Raw genomic sequence first — 23,354 nt, forward strand, 5'->3', positions numbered from 1 at the left:
AATGAACCATCAGCTTACACGGATTATATATTTTATTTCTTTGTTTATGAGAGTTCGCACATACAATAAAATATCATATAAAGCTTCCTGGGTGGAAAAAGACAAGACAAATCACTGATTGCCGTTCAGGACATAACTTCCTTCATTCGCGCTGCATTGAAGTTTTTTCATGTTCCCAAGGGTGTTCTCAAGAAATGCATAAACAAAGGTGGAATCCCCCCAAGTCAAGTCACTGAGAAAAACGTCTTTGAATTCAGTTTTAATGACGCTTTTCAATACCCTAACTGAAAAAAGAACAAGCGCTCGAAAATATGAATATAGCACAATTTGAAATTCAATGCCTCACAAAGGTCGGCGGACGATGTATGTTAAAAGGCATAAAACACCTAAGCAGTTCGGCATCAAAACAGCTGAAAGAGAAGAAAAAGATACGTCAAAACATATCTAGCTTCAAACTGTTGAGTAATCTAATGAGGTGCAAGCGTTCAACAAAAGACACACACACAAAAAGACTGGCGGTGTTTGATCTGCAAGGAGTTTCGGAGAAACACAACACCGCGCCCTGTCTAGATTCAATGCAAGGAGCCCAAGGACTAGGCTCCTCAAGGCTGAGTAAAGGCCCACAAAGTAAATTTCAAGTCTTTCTGCAAAAACTGAAAAAACATTTTTTTTTCACATTGTCTCGTTTTACCACACGAAGCATGTTTTCCCCCACAGGTTGGGGCAAAATGAGACACACCGGGATAATTTTTCTTTATCTCTAAAATAATGCTTTGAATGGTGGCAACGTGGAAATATTTATGTAACAGATACCTTGTACCGAAATGAAAGTTTCGGCATTGATATTTATTGGTAAGGAGTGAAACAAAAATAAACATTCACTATTTCAAGATTTTTGTCGCATTTTACCCAACCCTATAGTATACGCTGCACCGGATTCGGTATTGCGTGACGTGTTTGTATTACAAACATAAATTACAGGTGATAATATGAAAATTATGATTCGCATGCCACTCTCACGGGGTACTGTTAGCTAGTTTGATATATACCAAAATGAATATTGCGTGACATGACTGTAGAATTAACACTAATGACAGGTGGTAAGATTGCAATACCGACATGCATGTCATGTACAACGTCTATTCCAAGCCAGGCTTATCGTGCACTTGCGTCGAATATGCTGGCTTGATATACACAAAAATTGGTGTTGCGTGACGTGACTCTATGGTCAGCGCAAATGACAGGTCATAACATGAAAATCAGGACATGAATGTCACGCATACACTCGTGGTGCGCTCTCGGCCGTTTCACTAGATTTACACGGTGGTATTGCATGAGGTGAGTATGTGACGAACATAAATGACAAGTTCTAACATGTATGTAATATAGAGCATGATTCGCTCCTTGCTGTCTGCTTCGCATAATATCGATGTCTACAATGCGTGGGATCTGCCGATTTTCTTCTCAATAAATGGATTTATTTTCCTTAGCCAGACTACGAAAGTGTCCTGCAATGTGCGTGGTTTTGTACTGCCTCCAGGATCGAAGGCATTCCAATCTTTCTGCACATCATGGTTTTGCGTTGCTTCTGCCCCCCTTCGACCAAGCAACGATGCCATGGAGAGAGAGAGTGAGGGAGAGAGATGTGATGCAGAAAGGCAGGGAAGTTAACCGGAAAGCAAATATCTGGTTGGCTACCCTGCACTGGGAGACGGGATGGCAATTTGTGACGTCATCATGATGGCATTACGTGAAAATGTTCTTTTATCATTGCTCCTGTTTACTACGATGCTGCGATATACAAATAGCGCTGATGCTCAATTTGATGAGACATCTAAAGTTTTCAATGTAATATATCTCGACTACCTCAACATTCCACATGCCTCGGCCTTCTGGTTTCTTTTTTTTTTAGAGGCGAAGCTTTTTACGGTTTAGGGCAACCCCTCCCTTTGGCGTACCCAGTAGCGTCTCACTTATCACAGAATAGATGACGCTGTCCCATGAATATGCATGCAAACAGCAGTTGGGTGACGATATACTAGATGACGCTGTAAGCATTCTGTGTCACCACTTCTCGTCTAATTTCCTAGATAGCGCTGTCCCACAGGGATGTGTGCATTATGGCGGCTGGGTAAATTGACTCAAGATAGCGATGGAGGAGCCGCTGCTCTCCGATCGCTGCTGCGCGGGCTGCGCCTGTGCACCCGTTATCTCTCACTCTCCTGGATCGTCACCGTACGTGTCACATCGTGAGCGTGCTGCTGAGAGGATCTTGAGACGGTGCGCGCCAAAGACGCCACTGCAAAATGGGCTCAACGAGAAGCTGACCCCTGTGTGATAGAGCGGGAAGCGGCGAGGTTCTCGCGGTCAAGTCGGGCGAGGTTCTAGGAGGATTCAGGGTATCACTGAAAAACATCCCGAACTTCGCCCACCTCATCATGATTCATTCGATGAAAATGCTGGAGCTTTTCTCATAAAGTTAAATCTTTCTTCGCTTAAATTGTGGCACGTCCTTATTATAATGTCGCATCTTTGTAAGTAGTTTTGCTCGTAATGCGTTGCCTACGGAAAAGTTGAATGCTATTTTAGCTACTTTTTCACTTCCTGGTCAGTGTCCGTATTATTCCTGGTGACCGTTATAAAACACATCTTGTTCATAAAAGCACGGAGTGTTTGTAGAGGCTACACGCGCACTTCTTTGCTTACCCTTTGGTCCTAGCAGTCCCGGCATGCCTTGCGGCCCGTGAGGGCCTATACTGCCCGGTTCACCAGGAAAACCGCGGTCACCCCTTTCGCCTTTGTCGCCCTTTAGTCCAGGGTTGCCTGCACAGAATAATCACAACAAAACAATGAAAAAAAGAAGCATTAAAACCGTAGTTAAATCAACTGACGATCGGTACCGACTACTGGTATGCGCTTCTAGTAAAGAGACATTGATAAGACGAGACACACACAGCGTCTCATCTCTGTCCGTCTTCGAAGTGCATGTCTATCGTCGTCATGCAATGACTACTATTATAGCGTTACTGAATGTCATACAATCATTGTCTTTTGGATGAAATGGTCATTATTGTACTTCTGTATTGTCAACTAACATTTCATTGAAAAGATTTTGAACAGCAGCATTCTGTAAATTACTACCTTGTACCTTTCTTCTTTATTACATACTACAGGTTCCAGACGGGCGCTGTCAGAGTCAGCAGAAAGCAAAAAAAACCCAAAAACTTTGCAGCACGGTAATCAGACTGAAAAACACAGATGATATTCTCAGCCAGGATACTCCGTGTGAGTGTGGGGTGCAAGTTATACTCATTTCTACTGTATTATTGCTCTGAGAAAGGAACTGCTTTCAGGCGTATGAACTTTGGCGAAATTTGTTAAGGAATACAGTGTGGCTATTGCCATGATTTAGTCACATTTAGTCGTTGAAGCCGTTTGCAGTCTTGTCAATCAGGATTGAAATTGAATCCACGTAGGTTTTTTTCGCGAGTGGCTGACTCTCGCTATCATTCATTATTTCTTAATGGTGATCACGCCCAGAATACTTCGTGTGAAGTGGTGTTCATTTGTACACATGGAGTCATTGTCACGATGTAATCACTGTGCTGATTTTTAGTGACACATGCGGGTTGAAGCGACGCTTTGATCAGAACCACGCAACTAACTGGCTCAGTTGAGGAAGAGTTCTTGTTTGCTTCGTGGTTTCCTAAGCGCAATTTCCAAAAGGCCGACCTGCGAATTTTGTTAATGAACATGTTCGAAGATAAATTATGGGTTATTTTAACACGCGAGTATAGGCACAGCACACTTACCAGATGGAGCTGCGTTGCCCACACTGCCCCGTCTCGAAGTATTTGGCATTCGCCTTTAGGGACACGCAGAAAATAGACGCGTGCCCACATGCCCCATGTTAATGAGCTTCCTAAAATTTACTAGAGAGACTCTGGCGCTGCTATCGTTCAGCGACCATGGGAATGATCGGTAGTACACAAATTTGCCTAGTTTATAAACTTGCTGCCGCCGAATCATAATTGCAGCTTCGTTTATTGCTGGGTATGGTTTTGTTTTGAAGGGAAGAACAAACCCTTCTGAACTTTGTGTCCTGATTCGAAATAATAAGCCTAAAATAATAAGGTGGTGAAGCGCAACCGCAGAAGATTTGCAGATTTTTGTTTCGTTAGGAAACAGCTCCAAGCCACACGAGCACACACGGAGCCAGAAGCAGGCCAGAAGTACGAAGATTAGACCAATCTGTGTACTACCCACCATTCTCATGGTCGCAGAAGTGCCACGCGTTGCTGATTTTATAGACACTGTTGGGAATCCCACCGCTGCCACCAGTTGTTGTGAATCCCGGTGGTTGTCGAAGAAGCAGGACGTTGGAGGATGCGAAAAACAGAACAGGGTTTACGGCACTATTTACAAATATTTACAGCATGAGGTTAAGAGTTCGCAAACCACGAACGTGGTGGTTGAACCGCTACACAGTTCAGAGCCTTCACAAACTACGAACGTGGTGGATGAACCTTTACTTGGTCCAGAGCGACGTCCCGCACTCTGGGGCGTCCTTATAAGCACTGTCGGGCTCCTCCTTCTTCAGTGGAACACCAATCACACACACACAACCGGTGCAAGGTACGAGCAGGCACGGCGCACGTGAACATCCAATTTCGAGTCAAGATCACTGCACTTAAAGGTGGCGCCAGAGAGGCTCTTGCTCGTCGTGTATGTCGCTGTTCGAGGGGTCCCAAGCTTCGGACAGCAGACATCAAACGGTCCGCCAATCTGTCCGCTCAATTAGCAGGGCACTTTGTGGCGGCGGTCGCCGTTTCTTCAAAGGAATATGCTGTCTTTGTTGTCCCCTCTGGAACGACTTACAGCTTCGTGGCGACCTGATGTCTCATCCGCCGGCTAGCCGGGACAATACCTGGCGGGCATAGACAAGCGGCGAGTCGGCTACTTCTTTGAGGATTAAAAGAGCGCCGCTCCTCGACGCTGGTTCCAAGAAAACCTGGGTTCCAGGCATGGGAACGCGGCCCGGCTACACTTCTCAGCGACAGCATGGCGCCTGCTGACGCCGGTCATAACAGCTTCCCCCTCGCCAGATGAGTCACGGAGGGCAGCGGTCAACACTGCTGCTCGCAGGGACGACGAAAGGGTCCGTAGTCGAATCCCAAGAACTCGCCTTCGCTTGTGGCATGGTCTGAGTAAAGGCCGAATCTTCGACACCGTTTCTGAAACTGGACCACATGCACAAGCAAGCACTCGGCCCCCTTCGAACAAACCAAGCCAAAAGAGGGATGACAAACCAATTTTAATTACTAGCTTTAACAAAAGCTCACTCTCAGAACTCTCAGGACTCACTTGAGCTGAAAAACCAGACGTGCTACCTTACAAATTTACATAATAAGATGCACGACAAAAAAAACTAAAATATCAATTTTGATACACCAAGAGCACTCCAGAATGGTTTAGAAAGAGCGACGGAGCACGCCAGCGTTTCCAATCAATTTGCCCTTTTTTTACCTAATGTCAAAATGATATTTTTGAAGAATCAAGCTCCGCCTCACAAGGCGACTGTTCTTTGATGTCATGGTTTGCAGCCAAGTAAGGAGAAAATGGTCTGTTCCTACTTTAAATTTAGCCCCTTGGAGATAACACTGCCACTGATGAATGCCCTACACAAGGCAAGCGCACTCCTTTCCTGAAGCGCAGTATGTTATCTCACCTGAGCCCAAATTCTGGCTCAAGTAGAACGCATCATACTCGTTGCCACTGTCGTCGAGACATATAACTGCAGCCTCCTTCTTTTTGTCGCTGACTACTTACACGGCTCTGTCCCGCTGAGCGCATCAGTCAGGAACTCAGATTCAGTGAGCGCTAATTTTCTTCCGAACGTCCGTCTTCGTTTACGGCCGCCCATAATTGTCTACCACTGAGACATAAAGCTATCTAGCTTTTCTGAAAGCTTAACCTAAGCTTTGACCTAATACTCTTAATTTGCTCAGAATCTAAAAAGCTTACTGTTTCGCTCATATGATCACTTGACCAATCGCTCTCCAAAAAGCCAACAAAACATTGCTTTTTAAAAGGTTCATTTGATTAAAGTTACCAGCTTATGCAAACGCTTCTGAGAGAAAAAAAAAGACACTGAGCTCTCCTGAGCTTTTTAATTACTACTCTCATTCCTACAGCGTTGCAAGCTACATGACACTACTAACCAAAACGCTTAATCCCTCGCAGTTTGTCTAACGACTTACTTTTAAGTTACGTTGTAACACACAGTGAACAACATAAAAGTAATCCTAGGTGCAATACTCAACAAAAGCACCTCACAACAATTACATAGGTTAATGCTAAAACCATGCACCAATGGTCTTCAATTCTCATAGCGCGCAGCGACAGCTCCACCGTGTCGCGCCAAATTCAAGCAATTTACAAATTATTCGGCCTATGGTAACTTCTTCCCCAAATGCTCATTCACGACAAATCCACATGACAGTGAAGGCATACGACATTACCCCCAGCCTTTGAAAATACTAGAAAAATAACAAAACAATTTTTTAGTTTTTACCTTCTCGGTTATATTCGTACAAATTAATGGACTTCAATTTTCAGCCTTTAGTTCGGCGGTTTTCCTTTTCAAAAATTTACTCCGCATCATGTGACTTACAAACTTAAACAGACCAATATGCATCTCCAATTCAATAATCAGTAGCCATAATTTAATCCGCACGCACCAAAATTACTCAAACTGACCGCCCCCTTTTCTCAATTAGATTCGCTTGAATCGCACACGATGGGGTCGCGGTCCCGGCGGATTTCGAGCACGCCGGAGGCTACAAAACGTGCAACCGATAGGCTGTGTCCTGCCGTCACGCCTCAATTTCCGTTTCGGCCTGTTCCCCTCAGGAATTCGAAAGGGACGCGAGTAGTTCGGAGGGAGCCTGTGCCATTTTCTCTTTGTATTCACCCCTGCGCGGCATTTAGCCACTCTGCCCTTTCGACTTTGACCCTTCGGGCAAGGCCGCTTTTCCGAAGTCGTCGAGCTGAACCGCGCGCTTCGTTGGGGTGACGCACCTCCCTTTCTCCCTCCACACCTGGCTCGCTGCTTGTGCCTCTCGGAACGCCACCATGGACGTTTCCTGGAACGGCTTAACGGCCTAGCCCTTCGTCTCTCTCGAGGTGGAGTGGGATCTGCCCTAGGCTTACACAGTGCGGTCTGCTTCCGCTTCTTTCGTTTTCGGCGATGTTTGCTTGCCCCCTTTCTCTCGATGCCATCGTCATGTCGCGTCGGTAACTGAGGGGTCGGGAAGCTCGTTGTAGCTTGTGCTACATTTTCCCCCACGCTCAAACATTCTGTACTCTGTGTCACGACGGACTGCCGGGCCAAATTATCTTTGTTAATGCTGATGAAACCATTAACTGGGCCCTCTCCGATGGCATCGCCGCACTCCTGAAGCGTTGCGGTCTCACTGTGTTTCGCCACTGTGCTAACCCCATCTGCATGTGACGATCTCGAGACGTCCTCTCGAGGCATGAGGATGGTTTCCAGCTTCTTACTGAGTCCATTAGGGCTGCTGGCACACACCTCATACTCGCAAGGACCGTCTTTTGATACTGTCTCCACCTCGAGACCGACCAAGGCCTCGTTCTCTACATCATTTACATTGATGCATTCGAGAATATGCGGGCCCTTTTCTAGCGCGATTTCTGGTTCTGGCCTTTCATGACGCGCTTCAACGTCCAGCGCTTTCCGACGCGCCTGAACTTCCGGCTCTTTGCGACGCGCCTCGCTTTCAGACTCTGGTCTGAGTCTTTCTTTCTTTTTGCTGACCGAAGTTCCGAATCTTCTGATCAGCTCTGCTTTGATAACTTCATAGTTGTTCGCGTGCTGCTCACTGAGTCGCGCAACAACATCCGCTGCCTCGCAGGGCAGAACCGTGCGTAGCTTCTGAGACCAGGTGTCTCGCTCACACTTCAGTTGACTACACTTTCGTTCAAACAGTCTAAGATACAGGCCCATATCCCATGATACTTCATATGGCTGCATGTACCTAGACATCTCGAACACTGCCTCATTTTTGAGAAGTACTCCTTGCTGGAGTCCCAACCTCATTCTCAACTCATAATCTTGATTGAAAAACTTTCTCTTGAGGCCTAGTTTTTCGTGTTCACTCTTTCCTTCCATCTGAGCTGTTCTTAGTTTTCTTTCGATGATGAGGTCCCATTCTTCACTTAGTTCCTCATCATCAGCCCCCAAATCATTAATCGCTTGACTGATTATGGGTTTTCGTGCCAAACCCTTTGTATCGATCCCCAATTCCTCACACAACAACAACAAGTCTGACTTCTGCAGCTCCCGTAAGTCCATGATCGTACTGAGTGCTCGCTACTTCCAAAATAACTCTCCGAAACGGCGAAACTGAGTCTTTCGGCAAAGTTAACTACCAGTTCTAAAATTTAACCCTCTTTTAGAACCTGGTTCACTCAAAGGAAAAGCCAAGCACTCACCCATACGTGATCCATGTCTCGAGCCAGCTGCTTCTCCTGGGCCGACTGTTGTTGTCTCTTGTGGCTTCGCATCGCACCGTTGCCAACCAGTTGTTGGGAATCCTCGGAGTTGTTCTCCTGTAGTCGCTTCGGATCCCACCTCCGGTTGACGAAGGAAGAAGCAGGACGTTGGAGGATGCGAAAAACAGAACAGGGTTTACGGCACTATTTACAAATATTTACAGCATGAGGTTAAGAGTTCGCAAACCACGAACGTGGTGGTTGAACCGCTACACAGTTCAGAGCCTTCACAAACTACGAACGTGGTGGATGAACCTTTACTTGGTCCAGAGCGACGTCCCGCACTCTGGGGCGTCCTTATAAGCACTGTCGGGCTCCTCCTTCTTCAGTGGAACACCAATCACACACACACAACCGGTGCAAGGTACGAGCAGGCACGGCGCACGTGAACATCCAATTTCGAGTCAAGATCACTGCACTTAAAGGTGGCGCCAGAGAGGCTCTTGCTCGTCGTGTATGTCGCTGTTCGAGGGGTCCCAAGCTTCGGACAGCAGACATCAAACGGTCCGCCAATCTGTCCGCTCAATTAGCAGGGCACTTTGTGGCGGCGGTCGCCGTTTCTTCAAAGGAATATGCTGTCTTTGTTGTCCCCTCTGGAACGACTTACCGCTTCGTGGCGACCTGATGTCTCATCCGCCGGCTAGCCGGGACAATACCTGGCGGGCATAGACAAGCGGCGAGTCGGCTACTTCTTTGAGGATTAAAAGAGCGCCGCTCCTCGACGCTGGTTCCAAGAAACCCTGGGTTCCAGGCATGGGAACGCGGCCCGGCTACACTTCTCAGCGACAGCATGGCGCCTGCTGACGCCGGTCATAACAACACTAGCGCCCTGCAGAGTTCCCTCTATTGTATATTAAGAAACTATATGCCCCATGTATCCCGGCCATAATCCGCCGACAGATGCAGGGCGCGAAACGCCCGTCATGTTCCATTTTCATTGAGGCCGTCTCAAGGTTGCTTGTTTTAATCCGCTAGGCAATGTATCTTTAGTGCCATATTAGTGCAATATTTCATGTGACAATGTGACATTCGTGTACAGCAGAACACAGCGAGCTCAGTGCTTGCTGCCATATTGAAAAGCGCATTGCGCCGTCTGTTGCAAGCGCGGTGAAGCAACACCCTGAACTGCCACGCAAGTAGACTCTCCGGAAATCAAACGCAAAACTTCACAACCGGAGTGCGGCTGTAATTATGTTTCACACTCCTCCTCTACTGGAATTTAGTGTTGATTTCGTGTGAAACGTCGGGGAGACCTTCCTCGACAATCCTAAATTTCTTCAATACGCGCATTGCAGACTGCGAAAGCAACTTCATCGGGTAAACGCCATCCCGATTGAAAGAGACGCGAACAGCGGAAAGCGTTGCTTTCGACTCAGCCGAACTGCAGCGGGCCTTGGCTGTGGCAAGGCAAAATTTGTGCTGTAAACTGGCGTCAACGCCGCCCTCGAATCTCCCTCCAACTTGCGCTCATGCACCACATGTGTTTATCATTTGCAAGCCATGCCAGACACTCAGACCACACCCGCGGTGCGAAAGTGCCAGCCAGAACAAGAATGTCACGGTGACGTTGGCCGAAAGCACAGATTCGCCTAGTGACAGTCAAGGCACGTCGCACCTCGACTGAATTGAAAGCCATGCTTTCGGCGCCGTTCACGTATTTTTGCATCGGGATAGTTCGCCGGTAGAATTTTTATTATTGGCACGCGGCCTGCGAAAGAGTATGTCAATGATTTGGTGCCGCATACTACAAGTATTCTTCGCGCACATCACTGCTAAAGCGGAACAGCTGGCGTCGCATTTGAGTAAACGCAATAAGTATAGTTACTCGTGCACTTTTACTCGGCTCGTAGTTTTTCTTGCCGATATAATCCACTAGTGGCTGAGCTCGGCGTTTTTCGTTGTGGATGGAAACCTGTGCAATCGGAAAAGTTTTTACTCCTGCGCTGGTTGTTTTCACATCCGAAGACGGCCTATATAGACGACTCCTTGTAAGCGCGGTAGTTGGGGTTGCACTTGAATACACGCAGTAAGTCTACCTTACTCGTGCATATTTATTAGGCTCGTCTTTTTATTAACGGTATATTTATCCATTGGCGACGAAGCTCGGCGCTTTTTGTTGCGGATGGAAATTGGCGAAAGGTGAAAACACTGCACCTGCACAATTCCCAATGTGTGCTGTGAAATTCACAGGCAGATCTAAGCAATCTCGACCTCTTGCGTTGAATGTAGCCGCCTCTGAAGACTGTAGCCAGACGACTTTTACACTTTTTGTCTGTCTTTCTGTCTGTTTGTCTGCCGAAACGATACCCTGCACGGCCAAAATCCAACCCTATCCTCAGGGCCTACCAATATTGCTCAAGTTTCAGGCTTCATACTTGTGCGATTGTCAATTAAAAAGCAATGATTGTGGATATGTGAGGCACAATAACAACATGTAAACATTCTGTATCTCTTTATACTAGAAAACACATACGTAAGTAATTCTAAGGATCGTACCATTTATCACGCTGCACTGACAATGCAACGCTTGCACGAAAAGGCAAGTGTTTCCCACGCTTGGCTAAGACAACACGGTGGTGGCACCTACCCGTCGCCTTGCATTCTACACCTTATCGCCCTCGAGACGGGGGAGCACGCTGCGCGCTTCGATTTCCAAGATAACTGCAAGATAGCACTCATGTCTCACATGTGACGTGCCTTGATGGGCTCGTTCGCCTCCGTTGCCCGCATCTAGGCACTCTCACGCAACGCCTCCAGAATACCATTTACCACTTTTCTTGGCAGAACATCAAATAAACGTTTTTGTTCACTCTCTCCAGACGCAAAACTATCGTCTTTCGACGACATTTGCAGTGAAACATACACATACGGGGCCAATTTTTTATAAGCAGGCGCAGCTTGAACGGGCGATTTTTCGTACTTTATAGTCTCAGAGCCACTGCCTCCCATGTTAGTGAAACACGAGCCTTGGCAGTTCAAAACAAATTATGGCGTTTCTGGGAGCAAGAGTATACCACCGAAGACACCTGGGTGCGAGATGTGCGTGCTCTCGTCTATGTAGGACACGTGTGTTCGCAAAGGACGAAAACAACTTTCCCTGAAATACCAAGTTGAGAGAGCTCTTTTCACTGTATTCATAAGCAGAAGTGTGGCCGTGTAACGGACAGCTCTCAAGAAAAGAATGAGTGGCTGTCCACTAGGACTGCCACTACTTGCTGTTGTGACTCTCACGTCATTGTCCATGCACATAGTGTTCGGGAACAAGCAATGCAGCAAAAAAAAAAAAATCCCACAATATCCACGAGTGAACGATGATGAGTGGGGCGAAACGTCCGTATGTCCGTCCGTGTGTGCTTCTGTCTTTCCGTCAGTCCGTGCGTCCATCTGTCCATGCTTCTGCACGTGCATTCGTTTTTACTTCCGTCCGTCCATGCATCCGTCAGTTCATCCGGGCTTCCGCCCGTCCATCCGTACCTTTGTTCGGGTGGCCATCCGTGCGCCGTCGGTCTGTCCATTCATGCTTCCATCCGTCCGTCCGTGAGTCCATCCACCCGTCCTTGCTTCTGTCCATCCATTCGTCTGTCTGTTCGTCCATGCTTCCGTCCATCCATGCGTCCGTCCATGCGTCCGTCCATGCATCCGTCCATGCGGCCGTTTGTCTGTCCGTCCATCCGTCTGTCTGCCTGTCTGTCCGTCCGTCCGTCCGTCCGTCCGTCCGTCTGTCTGTCTGTCTGTCTGTCTGTCTGTCTGTCTGTCTGTCTGTCTGTCTGTCTGTCTGTCTGTCTGTCTGTCTGTCTGTCTGTCTGTCTGTCTGTCTGTCACTCCGACCACCTGCTGAGTGAGTCACACAACTAGGCAGTCTGCCGGGACCGCGACGCAGTAGAGAGACTTTATCTTTCTGTTCCGACGTCGGAGCAGCCCGCAACGTGCTAAAGAACGTTCCGAAGTACCAAATAAAGTTCATCCATTCATTGCGAACCAGTCACAAAAGACATACATGGACAGACCAATGGCTTTAGGAGCTTCGCACTAAAATATAAGCGTGGTAGAGCATCCGCTTGCCATGCAAACTACCTACGTTCGATCCCCTTTTGGACCCAAACGAGCGCCTCTCACCCCGAATATTTATATTATCATTTATTTTATTTGCATCATTCTTGATTTTTTTTGGTCACGCTCAAGATGGTAATTTTTCGCCGACAACCAACGACATCGACAGCGACATTGACATCGACGCCGGCGCCGGAATTTCTGCGAAACGAGCTCTTTGCGGCTATCGCGTTAAAAACACACAAACCGTTTTTAAATAAGTTGTTCGTTGCCGATATGCATGCGAGACAAGGTATAAGGGGCGTAAATGCATGGGAAATAGCGGTAGAAGGAAATTTAGGAATGATAGAACCTGTCTCGTATATGAACCAATCGACAGCTTGTTTCTTCATGGCGGCAAGTGAGAAAACTGTGTGAGTCACGAATCAGACCGGTGAGAAGGTAAATGACAGGAGAGAATAACGCTCTCGTTTGTGTGTTTTCATATAGATTCTTCAGAAGTCCATAACGCGTGACTGCTTTAAAAAAATTGGGCGCGCGTCGAATCGCAGATGATTAGTAGCCAGTGACCGAGCAGCAGGAGAGGTTGTTCCCTTAGCAGCGGTGATGCCAAAAGCTAAGTGATGGGAATGTTGTTCACGAGTCATATTGTTGGGAATAACTCAACTTTTAATTCCCTCATTTAATCTAAAGTAAACTTGATTATTTTCAAAAATAACGATATCATTATGAAGGGAGCTTATAGCTAAGACTTGCGTAAAGAAATAAAAAACACGGACAAGAAGAGACAAAAAGCAATGATTCGCAAACTCACAACTAATTTATTGAGAAGAACTCATGAACTTTTATCCTAAAGACTAAAAAAGGTTAAATGTTAATTAATAAAGGGCTCCAAGGGTGGTTCTCAAGCGCCAAGAGATAAAAGTATATCTATTTACACTATATCTTGAAAGTTGCACGCCCTCACCATTTGGGGGGGGGGGGTTGGCGTCTACACAATTGTAGAAGGATACCTACACGTGCCTTTCAAAAAGTCGAATTCTGGATCAGACAAGGCGACAGAGGCTTGGCTGACACACTTTTTTTTCCTATATTTTCAATGTGGAACGCACAATTTGTTGCCCGTATGCTGACAAAATGTTTGTGTCTGTAAAAAACGTTGCGCACCCACATGTCCTGCAACGGTTCACCAGAGGTGTTCGTGCTGCACTACGTAAAGCGGAGTCGTGTTCCCTCAACCTGGTGTTCATACACCTTCCAGAATGCCCAACATAAGAACGGTCACAACTCAGGAGAACCTGCATGGTGTGCTACTCCCGTTTTTACAGGTCCGGTAACATTTGCTGTGCGTTAACTGGCAACCGTTTCTTCTCTGGGTGGTGCCAGACTCCGCCATCTTTCGAACTCGTGGACACAGCTTTGAAACTTTCTTGGGTGCTGTAAAAACAGAAGTCACACATTATGTCGCTGCTGAAGTGGTGAAGAAGTAGTGAATGGAAGAAGCCCGTAGCTTCATTTCGCTCTCTTAATTCAGTTATTATATTGAGTTCAGGATCTTTTTACAGTGTGTGCGGTGGGTGGACTGTCTCCAGAGTGGCAGCTAAACATCGGTGAGTCGGAGTTTCACTACGCATCGCGATCAGAGTTGCCCCTTAGCGGGCCCGTGCCTCATACCTGGCAAAGCCCGGGTATGGGGGACAACGAGATGCCGCTAGCGCAAAGAGGAGCACCACTTATCCATCCCGCTCGACTTCAAGTTGCTGTAGGCTCAGCAACAATATCGACGTCCCCTACAGAGAGCAGCGAGGCCTCGCAGTGCAAGAAGAGGCGTACAGAGGAGGAAGAGGTTGACAACGATGACGCTACATCGACGTACTCCCTTAATGACATGACACAGATGGATACAGAAGCACCCAAGGAAGACGAGGGAGCTTACACGGTGGTCACCCATCACAAGAACAGAGCTACGGGGATACCGGTGGTATTCAGACCAATCGCTGCCGAGGACTCCTTCTGGAAGGTGAATCCCAATCGCATAGCGTCTGAGATAATCTCTGCTATCAATGAGAAAGTGACATCATCAAGATTCAACAGAGACGGAAGTTTTTGTGTTGGAGTACGGTCTTTGTACTCGGCAAACAAGTTACTGCTGATCAAGAGTCTGGCTGGATTGCCTGTACAAGTGATGATACCTCAGTCTTACATGAAGACCCTAGCAAAGATAAGAGATGTTCTACTCGAATACAGTGATTATGACCTACTGGATTATCTTAAAGATGCTGGAGTAATCTCGGTCACACGACAAAAGAGATGGGTAAGAAATGAAGATGGAAGTGTCACAATGCAGCCCATACGAAATGTAATACTCCAGTTTAGACATGACATGCCATTGCCAAAAAGAGTTGCTCTCGGCTTTACGGTTCACACTGTCGAGGAATACATTGAGCCGGCGGTAAGGTGTTACAACTGCCAGAGATGTGGGCATAAGGCTAAGACTTGCAGGGGAACCAAGAGATGCAAGGTATGTGCGGGCGCTAATGATTACAAAGAATGCACCTCGAAGCGTCAACCTAAGTGTGCAAACTGTGCTGGACCACATCCGGCGTCGTTCTCAGGCTGCTCTCGAAACCGTTTGGCATCAGCGGCACAAAGAGAGAGAATTGTAAAAGGGTACCATAAGATACAAAAAGGTCCAGCACCCAATGCAGATATAGTCGAAGATGTTCCTGCGGCACAAAGAAGTGCAAAACAGTGGCGCTACGACTCTTACTCGGAAGTATTGAAGCGCTCAGCACCAAAACATCGCGTTTAAAAAGAAGTCCGGGCCCAGGAACATGCTGAATTGGAACTTTCTACCAAGCCAGACACAGCCAAGGAGCCACTGACTACCCAAGGGAAGGATCACAGCAGCTTGCTGAGTAAAACTTCTTCGAGAAATGCGATCTCGGCGGAGACAGCCGGAAGCGAGCAAGTCATTTTGCCAATAATCTTTGCGGCTCTCAAAGCAATTCTACGATCCCTGCCACAAGCAGGTTCTTTACCAGAAGTGAAATTGCTGCTAGATGTTGAGCATCTTCTCTTGTAGTAATCATGGCTACCGGACTATCTAACTGGTACAAAAGAAGTGCAATATTCCAGTGGAACTGCAACGGTTTGCAGAATAAGAGTGGAGATTTTCGGAAATTCGTCGCTCAGCACGGGTTTCCGATTTTGTGTATTTCCGAAACAAGAGTATCCACTAACTTTCGCTTGTCCAATTATGTGGTGTACCAAGCAGACCGTCCTGCTGCAAAAAGCAGAGTGATGTTGTGTGTGAGACGCGATATTCCGTCGACACTTGTGGCTACTTCAAAAACAGATGCGCCGGAATTTGTTAGATGCAAAGTGAAGTTTGGTAACGTTGCTGTAACTGTAGTTAGTGTTTACGTGCACCCTCAAGCAAACGTTTCATACGCAGAGTTGGCTGCAGTGTGTAGATCTGACCATGATCCCATAATTATATGTGGTGATTTTAACGCGCACCATGAATTGTGGGGTAGTGAGCGTTGTAGTGTAAGGGGATCTGCTATAGTAAAAATATGCGAAGATTATGGTTACACTATACTAAATGATGGTTCTCCAACGTTTCTACGGGGGCATAACTACTGCAGCGTACTAGACATTACTGTGTGCTCCTCTGAATTAGCGGCTGGAGCAGACTGGACTGCAGACGCTGACACAAGAGGAAGTGACCACTTGCCAGTATTCATATATCACCCAAAGTTGAAGAAAACAAGAAGTAACCACACAACAAGAATTACAAACTGGGCAATCTTTCGAGAACTACAGAGACAAAATCTTGAACCCTGTTCTGACGCAGAAACGTATGCATCTAAGATAAAAAAATTTTCTAACAAAAGCAACTCGTACAGTACCCATTCCAGATGGGTATTCGGGTGTAGACGCTGAGTATGAGAGGCTTCGGGCAATACGACGCCGATCTGAAAAAAGATATCGCAGGTCAGGTAATTTAGAAGATTTCAAGGTTGCACAGAAAGTACACACTACAATGCGTAACCAACTGCAGAAGCTTTCAACCAAAAGGTGGCAAGATTTATGTGCCTCACTTTCCCCATTTACCTCGGCGACTCAACTGTGGAACATGGTACGCGCCCTCCGACAGCCAGTAGTCCACTCGAGACCACTACAGGCTCTAGCGCTGTCTCGAGGAGTTAGCGAATGGGTGATTGCCGAAGAATTTTGCGATCTTATACTGTGAAATGGAGAGACCGCCCAAACGAGCGAATATAAATCCTCAGCAGAATCAGCTTCGGCGGTTGTAACAAAGTCCTCTGCGATCAGTTCATCAGATCTGGATGACAGCTTCACACCAGAGGAGCTCCAATATGTGTTGTCTTCAGTAAAACGAACAAGTTCACCAGGAACAGATGGAGTTACATACGCTGCTCTTGCTAATTTGTGCAAAAAAGGAAAATTACACCTGTTGGACATCTATAATAAAGTTTGGCAAGAAGAAAAAGTTCCGGAAAGTTGGAAGATATCAAAAGTAGTACCGTTGCTAAAGCCAGGGAAGAGCCCTATGCAGTTGGACTCGTTTAGGCCGGTTAGTTTGACAAGTTGTTTTTCAAAAGTGATGGAAAAAATGATCAATGAACGAATTTTATGGTGGCAAGACATGAAAAAACTACTACCAGAAAGCATAGCCGGCTTCAGAAGAGGTAGATGCAGAATGGACTGCATTCTGGATTTGGTCACAGATGTGGAAAACCAACGAACGCAAGGAAACATCACTGTCGCTGTATTCCTTGATGTCCACCGAGCATACGACACAGTGAGTCACGTTCACGTTCTGGAAGGCCTGGCGTTACAGGGATTCAAGGGCAAGATACTGCGTTGGATCACTGACTTCCTGAAGCAGCGGAAAATTTTTGTAGTTACGCAGGAGGGCCCAACGTCAGAGCATGTCGTCAACCAAGGAGTGCCACAGGGCAGCGTACTAAGCCCTACTCTCTTTAATGCAGTCATGGCGCAGCTCCCGTATAATCTTCCACCCAACATCAGATGTTCAGTATATGCTGATGATATAAGTATATGGACGTCTGGTCCATCGTTTTTGGATATACAACAAACTCTACAAGAAGGATTGGATAATGTAGACCATTTTCTAAAACAAAGAGGTATGGCACTGAGTCTGGCCAAAACAGCCATACTTCCGTTTACATTAAAAAGACCTGGAAATTTCCAGATTATTCTGCAAAACCAGCCTATTAAAATGGTTAAAACTCATAAATTCTTGGGAGTAATTTTAGACCGGAGACTAACATGGTCGCCTCATGTCCAGTCCCTGGAACAAAAAGTGAATCAGGCCATTCGTATCCTCCGGCATCTCTGCGGGGCCAAATGGGGTGGTACTACAGAGTCGTTATTAGCCCTACATGTTGCCTGGATACGCCCCATCGTAACTTACTCACTGCCCCTGCTGCACGGACTCCCAGCCTCCACCGAAAGGAGACTTCACTTGTTATTGGCAAGGAGCTTGAGGGTATGTCTGGGTTTACCACGGTCAACTTCCAGTGATTTAGTGTATGCGGAGGCTCGAGAGCCACCTTTGGCAGTACTGCGAACTAAAGAAACATCTCGAAATTTATTTAGAATTTTCACGCAACATGAAAGTCATTTTTTATCTGGTGCACTAACACAAAGAACGGCAACGAGACTACAGGATACTATATCTTCATTTCAAGCAGTAGTACCAGAATTTAAACAATGTAAACCTTCAAAACCACCTTGGACGCCTCCACTTCTCAACGTTATCCGTGAAATAGACGGCATAGAAAAGAAAGGAGCCATGGCACCTCTAGTGCCGGCACAGTTGGTACTTCATCAGCTTCATGTAATGCTTAATGAAAAAACGAAGATATATACAGATGGATCATGCACAGAAGAAGCGTCAGCCTGTGCGGTCTTTATACCCGAAATTCAGGAAAAGAAGATGTACAAATTATCGCACAAATCTTCATCGACGACAGCAGAATTGGTGGCTATCTTTGAAGCAGTTAAGCTTATCTGCGAGAATCCAGATCCACGAAAATGGGTGATATGCACTGATAGCAAACCTGCTCTTCAGCTAATCAGAAATGTGAGATCACCTTACAGAAATGGTGAAATACCACAATGTATCGCAGAAACTGTGGAATATGCCTCATCGCAGGGTCACAACATCGTATTCCAATGGATACCCAGCCACATTGAAATAAAGGGAAATGAATATGCTGATAGTCTCGCGAAGAAAGCATTGAAGGAAGGACGGGATTGCACAATCCCTATATCTGGGACGGATATTCGACATTTTATATCGCAAGGAGCTAACCATTGTTCGATGGAGAAGTGGTTTGAGAGCCCTAAATCAAAGGAAACGGTACTTTATGAAGTTGATCCACACAGAAAATTTTCCATAGCGACAGACCTTCCACGACACCTAGAGACATTGATCCACCGACTTAGATTGGAAGTAGCATACACAAACAGCTTCCTGCACAAGATACATCGATCCAACTCACCGGAATGCCATTGTGGTCATGCAGAAGAAAATGTTCGCCATATTCTTTTGGAGTGCATTAAATACGCGAAAGAAAGAGAAAAATTAAAGAACAAATTAGCAAGTTTGGACAGACGGCCCCTCACAATAAAGAAACTACTTGGACCATGGCCTGAGATGCATCTTCAGAAAAAGGCAATAATCTTCCTGACAGACTTTTTAGTGGAGACCGGACTGGACAAGCGCCTATGACTGACAGCCAGAAATGAGTATTATGTAAAGTGTGGTCATGTATATACTGGCATTAGAGTAGTAAGGTGTGCGTGAAAGTAGTTTATGACTGTGTGAACTGCGTGAAGAAAACTGTGTATTGACATGTTATTTGAACTGGTTTCAGTGTGCTATTATGTGTTTTTTTCCTTTTCCGTATTGTTAATTTTTGGGTACCGTTCTGTATTATTATTTTATTTTTCGCTGCAGAATTCTGTGATATGGAGTAGCCGAGGCAATAGGCTCCTCAACCTCTCCACAGCAAAACAGTTAAAACAACAACAACAACAACAATGTCGCTGCTACGTTCTTGAGGCCGTGGGGCAACCTGTGAATATACGGGAGAGCAGCACGCTTGTTTGGTTCACTTTCCAACCTTTTGGGAAATTATTTGGTTCGTTTTATCACCGAAAAGAGTTTTCCGCAGTGTTCAAAATATGGGTGGGGCATTCAGCTGCTCTAGGCCCATTTATCAGATCCTGACAGCTGGAAAATACCTCGCGGGCACATGAAAGAAACAACGACAATTTTAAACAAGAAAATGCTATTGCGTTTTTTTATTACTTTCAAATCGGCGGAAGCAAAATTCAGCAAACGTTTTTTGGCTCGTGGACTGTACCGTTAGCACACGTGTTCTGCCTGAATAACAACTTGAAGTCCACAAACTGTAACGTTTTGTCTTGTGCGAATTCTATAGTGAACTTCAGCCCACAGGAATTCTCTTTAAACACTTTGAGTGCATTAATGACATTCTGGATATAGTTAACCTTGCACACGGTAATCGTCAACATACAAAAGGATGTGTTCGGTAGTCTCTGCTAAACGTTTTGACACTTTTCATCAACGCGGCTGAAGAAAATGTCGCTAAGTATGGGTGCTACAGCTGACACAATACACACACCAGCCTTTGCATAAAAGTTCCTTGCCAACGCATACTACCGTAGACTGTAGATAAACCATGAGCAGGGGAGTTGTAGTGAATAACTACCGAAGCTTGGGTAACCTATATCTTTATTTGTGTTGTTAATTTGGCATATAATTGCCAATACACTCGTCTTCCAATATGCGGAGCTGTCCCATTGTTGAGCAGCAGAGTCCAATATAAAACTCACATAGGCTACACGCATTTTTGCCACCGTAGTTACCTACATATAATTTATTACTACGTTAAATTTGAGGCCTCTAAGTGCCGACCAAATACAGTATCTCTAACGCACGTCGTGTGGTGGCGTTTCTTTTGTGGCCGATAGGCATTTATGGATAGCGTGGATAGGTCTACAACATTCTGCACAGGCTGCAGAACGTTTTGAGAAACTCCTTTATGAAAATTACATTGATGACCTCAGAGTTATCGCCGTTTATACACTTGACAAGAGTATGGAGAGTCAAAAATAGTCTTTTTGGAAAGATCCGCTCTCGCAGACCATTCGAAGCACTCGCTTTGAAGCAAGGTAAAGATTTGCAAGCCCTTGTAGAAGATTTCGCAGACGCATACACGGCAGGCAGATCAGCAGGAGTGGCGATACCTCTGCTACCTTAAATATCCCATTCATTGGATATGTCATTCACATATCGAGAACTGGATATGGCACTTAGGAAATTAAAAAGATGCTGTGCTGTCAATCCCGATATGATCAGCAATCAGATGCTGACAAGCCTGCCATATGATCGAAGGCGCGCCCTTTTGGATATATTTAATCATGTCTGGAGCACAGGAGAGATTCCATTTGTGTGGAAGACAGCATGGGTAGTGCCAGTGCTGAAGCCTGGAAAAGATCTTGCGAGCCTCACGTCATATCGTCTGGTATCGCTAATGTCATGCGCATCTAAGTTGATGGAAAGACTCATATGCACAAGACTAACTTGGTACCTTGAGCAACAAGGAAGATGGCCCGCGTGTATGACCTGATAGCGTCAGGTATACTACCTGTACGACCTGATAGCGTCAGGTATCAGGTATACTATCTGATAGCGTCGAATATGCCAAAACGAGGCCCTTGGCATCCTTGTGCGTTAATTCTTATTAATACTGTGTCTAACGTAGGAAAACGTTATCCCATAAATTTACACTTCTTTTTTTCAGTCAAGTGTAGTTGTACTTCATGCTACTCAATATGAGGTACGGCATGGTGGGCATAACTGAAGGGGCACCCAAACCAATACTGTAACACCGGCGAAGGTGGCATCAGTTTTGTAAATAGTAATCGATAAAACAGTGTTGGCGTCAGTGATTGTTTATTTATGTCAATGTCGGCGTACAGTTTTGGGGCCACTTTGACTACGGGCAGCATAATGCACCTCATATCGGGCGCCACTGTTCATCTTCCCAACGAAGCAAAGCTCGAATTTATGAACTCCAAGCTAGCGCTCCTAATCAATATCTTGCTCCTTTAAAAGAAAATACGCCCGAGGTCTAGGCTTTCCAATCACATCTTTTCATGGTATGCAGGATACCTGGACTCGCGCGTCTTATCCCCGTTGGGACCAAAGCAACAAGCGTCAGAGAAGCGCTCGCAGTGTAACGAGTGAATTAGGACTAACCTGGATGTCCCGCGTTGCCCTTCTCCCCTGGGGGGCAATACCGCCGTGATGACTCGCAGAATTCCTGCAGCACCATCAACTGCAAACGAGAAGATTGATACACGAGCATTGAGAGCCGACAGTGAACAGCGTCTCTGGGCACACCAACGCTATAGATGTTTGACAGAGAGGAAAATTTAGGAAGGCTTAATAAGACCAAGCAGGTTGGACTAATGTCGCTAGCCATGGCTGAAGGGCCGAATATTTCCCCTAGACGTTTCCACAAGTACTACCTGTTGACCATACAGCCAAAGCTTTTCCATGCTCAGTCCTCAAACGGAATCACATTGATTGAAAAAGAGACATAGTATTACGATGACTTCTTGTTTCCCACGAGGTCAGTTGTAGAATATGTGGACTAGAAGTGGGAATTATATAAATAAACAAGTTCCCATGATTAAACAAGTGCCCATGATTTTTTCGTAGTTTGTAATAACACTTCGTATAGTTTTACTCTATGTCCATTTTTGGTTGTTTTTTTTTTACCGAAATAAAGTAAAAGATACCTTTAGGAAAGCACTTTCTTCAGCCTGCTATAATAACATATAATTTTTCGCTAAAACTAGCTTTGTAAATTTCTATCACAACGGGTTGGATGTTTACAATACACGGCGCACTCATTTTTCAGTTTACATATAATTATTAACAAAAAAGGGAAACAGAACAACGACAAAAAAAGCACTGATAGGTTCGTTGTTTATTCAAACCGTTACTGCAGCAACTCGCCCACCTGTTCTAGCTCTGTCCACTTATTTTATCAGCGAAGGTATTCTTGGTGGAGCATTTCATGTCCAGCAGCTTTTGTAAAGCTTGTGGGCATCATGAAAGTGTTTGCGCCATAGAAATTGGGAAATGCCACTACCCACCAATAGTCGACTAAAAGTGAAGGTGACAGCCAAACAAGCGGGTATGCGCCATAGCAATATGTGTGGCCTATCAGAAGTCTGTCATCATAAATGCGTACGTGCCACAGAAATTGGGTACATCCACAGCTGTGGGCTGTCCATCGGGCCCGTGACGCCGCACAGGGCTTGATCTTTGTCCCGACGTGAGAGCGCCCCGCTGCGCGCTAATTGTGCGCACAGCAGGACCATAATAAAGCTATTAACCCATTTATCTATCTACAAACTAGTTCCGCTGAGCAGGAAAACGGCATTAGTTAGCCCTCCAAATGGCACGTACATTATCATGAACCAACCACCGTCGCTGGATCCGTGGTGGTTATTGAAGGTCGGGACTGTATCTTCAGCTCAAAGCTTAACAAAGATTGTTTAATAAATAGCATTGACGCAACATATCAGATAAACCTAATTGAAGGCTTCTTTGTAAACCGTTGTATAAG

General features: G+C 45.8%; 1 protein-coding gene across 1 annotated transcript in view; it reads right to left on the bottom strand.

Moving 5' to 3' along the window:
- Positions 1 to 23,354, bottom strand: part of LOC119164009 (uncharacterized) — a 160,270-nt gene that overhangs the window by 82,266 nt on the left and 54,650 nt on the right. The window contains exons 2-3 of the mRNA XM_037416107.2: positions 21,974 to 22,052; positions 2,707 to 2,823 (exon numbers count right to left, since the gene is read on the bottom strand). Coding sequence (XP_037272004.2) covers positions 2,707 to 2,823; positions 21,974 to 22,052 — 196 coding nt within the window. The remainder of the gene's footprint in view (positions 1 to 2,706; positions 2,824 to 21,973; positions 22,053 to 23,354) is intronic.

Source organism: Rhipicephalus microplus, chromosome 3, assembly GCF_043290135.1.
Source record: "Rhipicephalus microplus isolate Deutch F79 chromosome 3, USDA_Rmic, whole genome shotgun sequence".
NCBI classification, from domain to species: domain Eukaryota; kingdom Metazoa; phylum Arthropoda; class Arachnida; order Ixodida; family Ixodidae; genus Rhipicephalus; species Rhipicephalus microplus.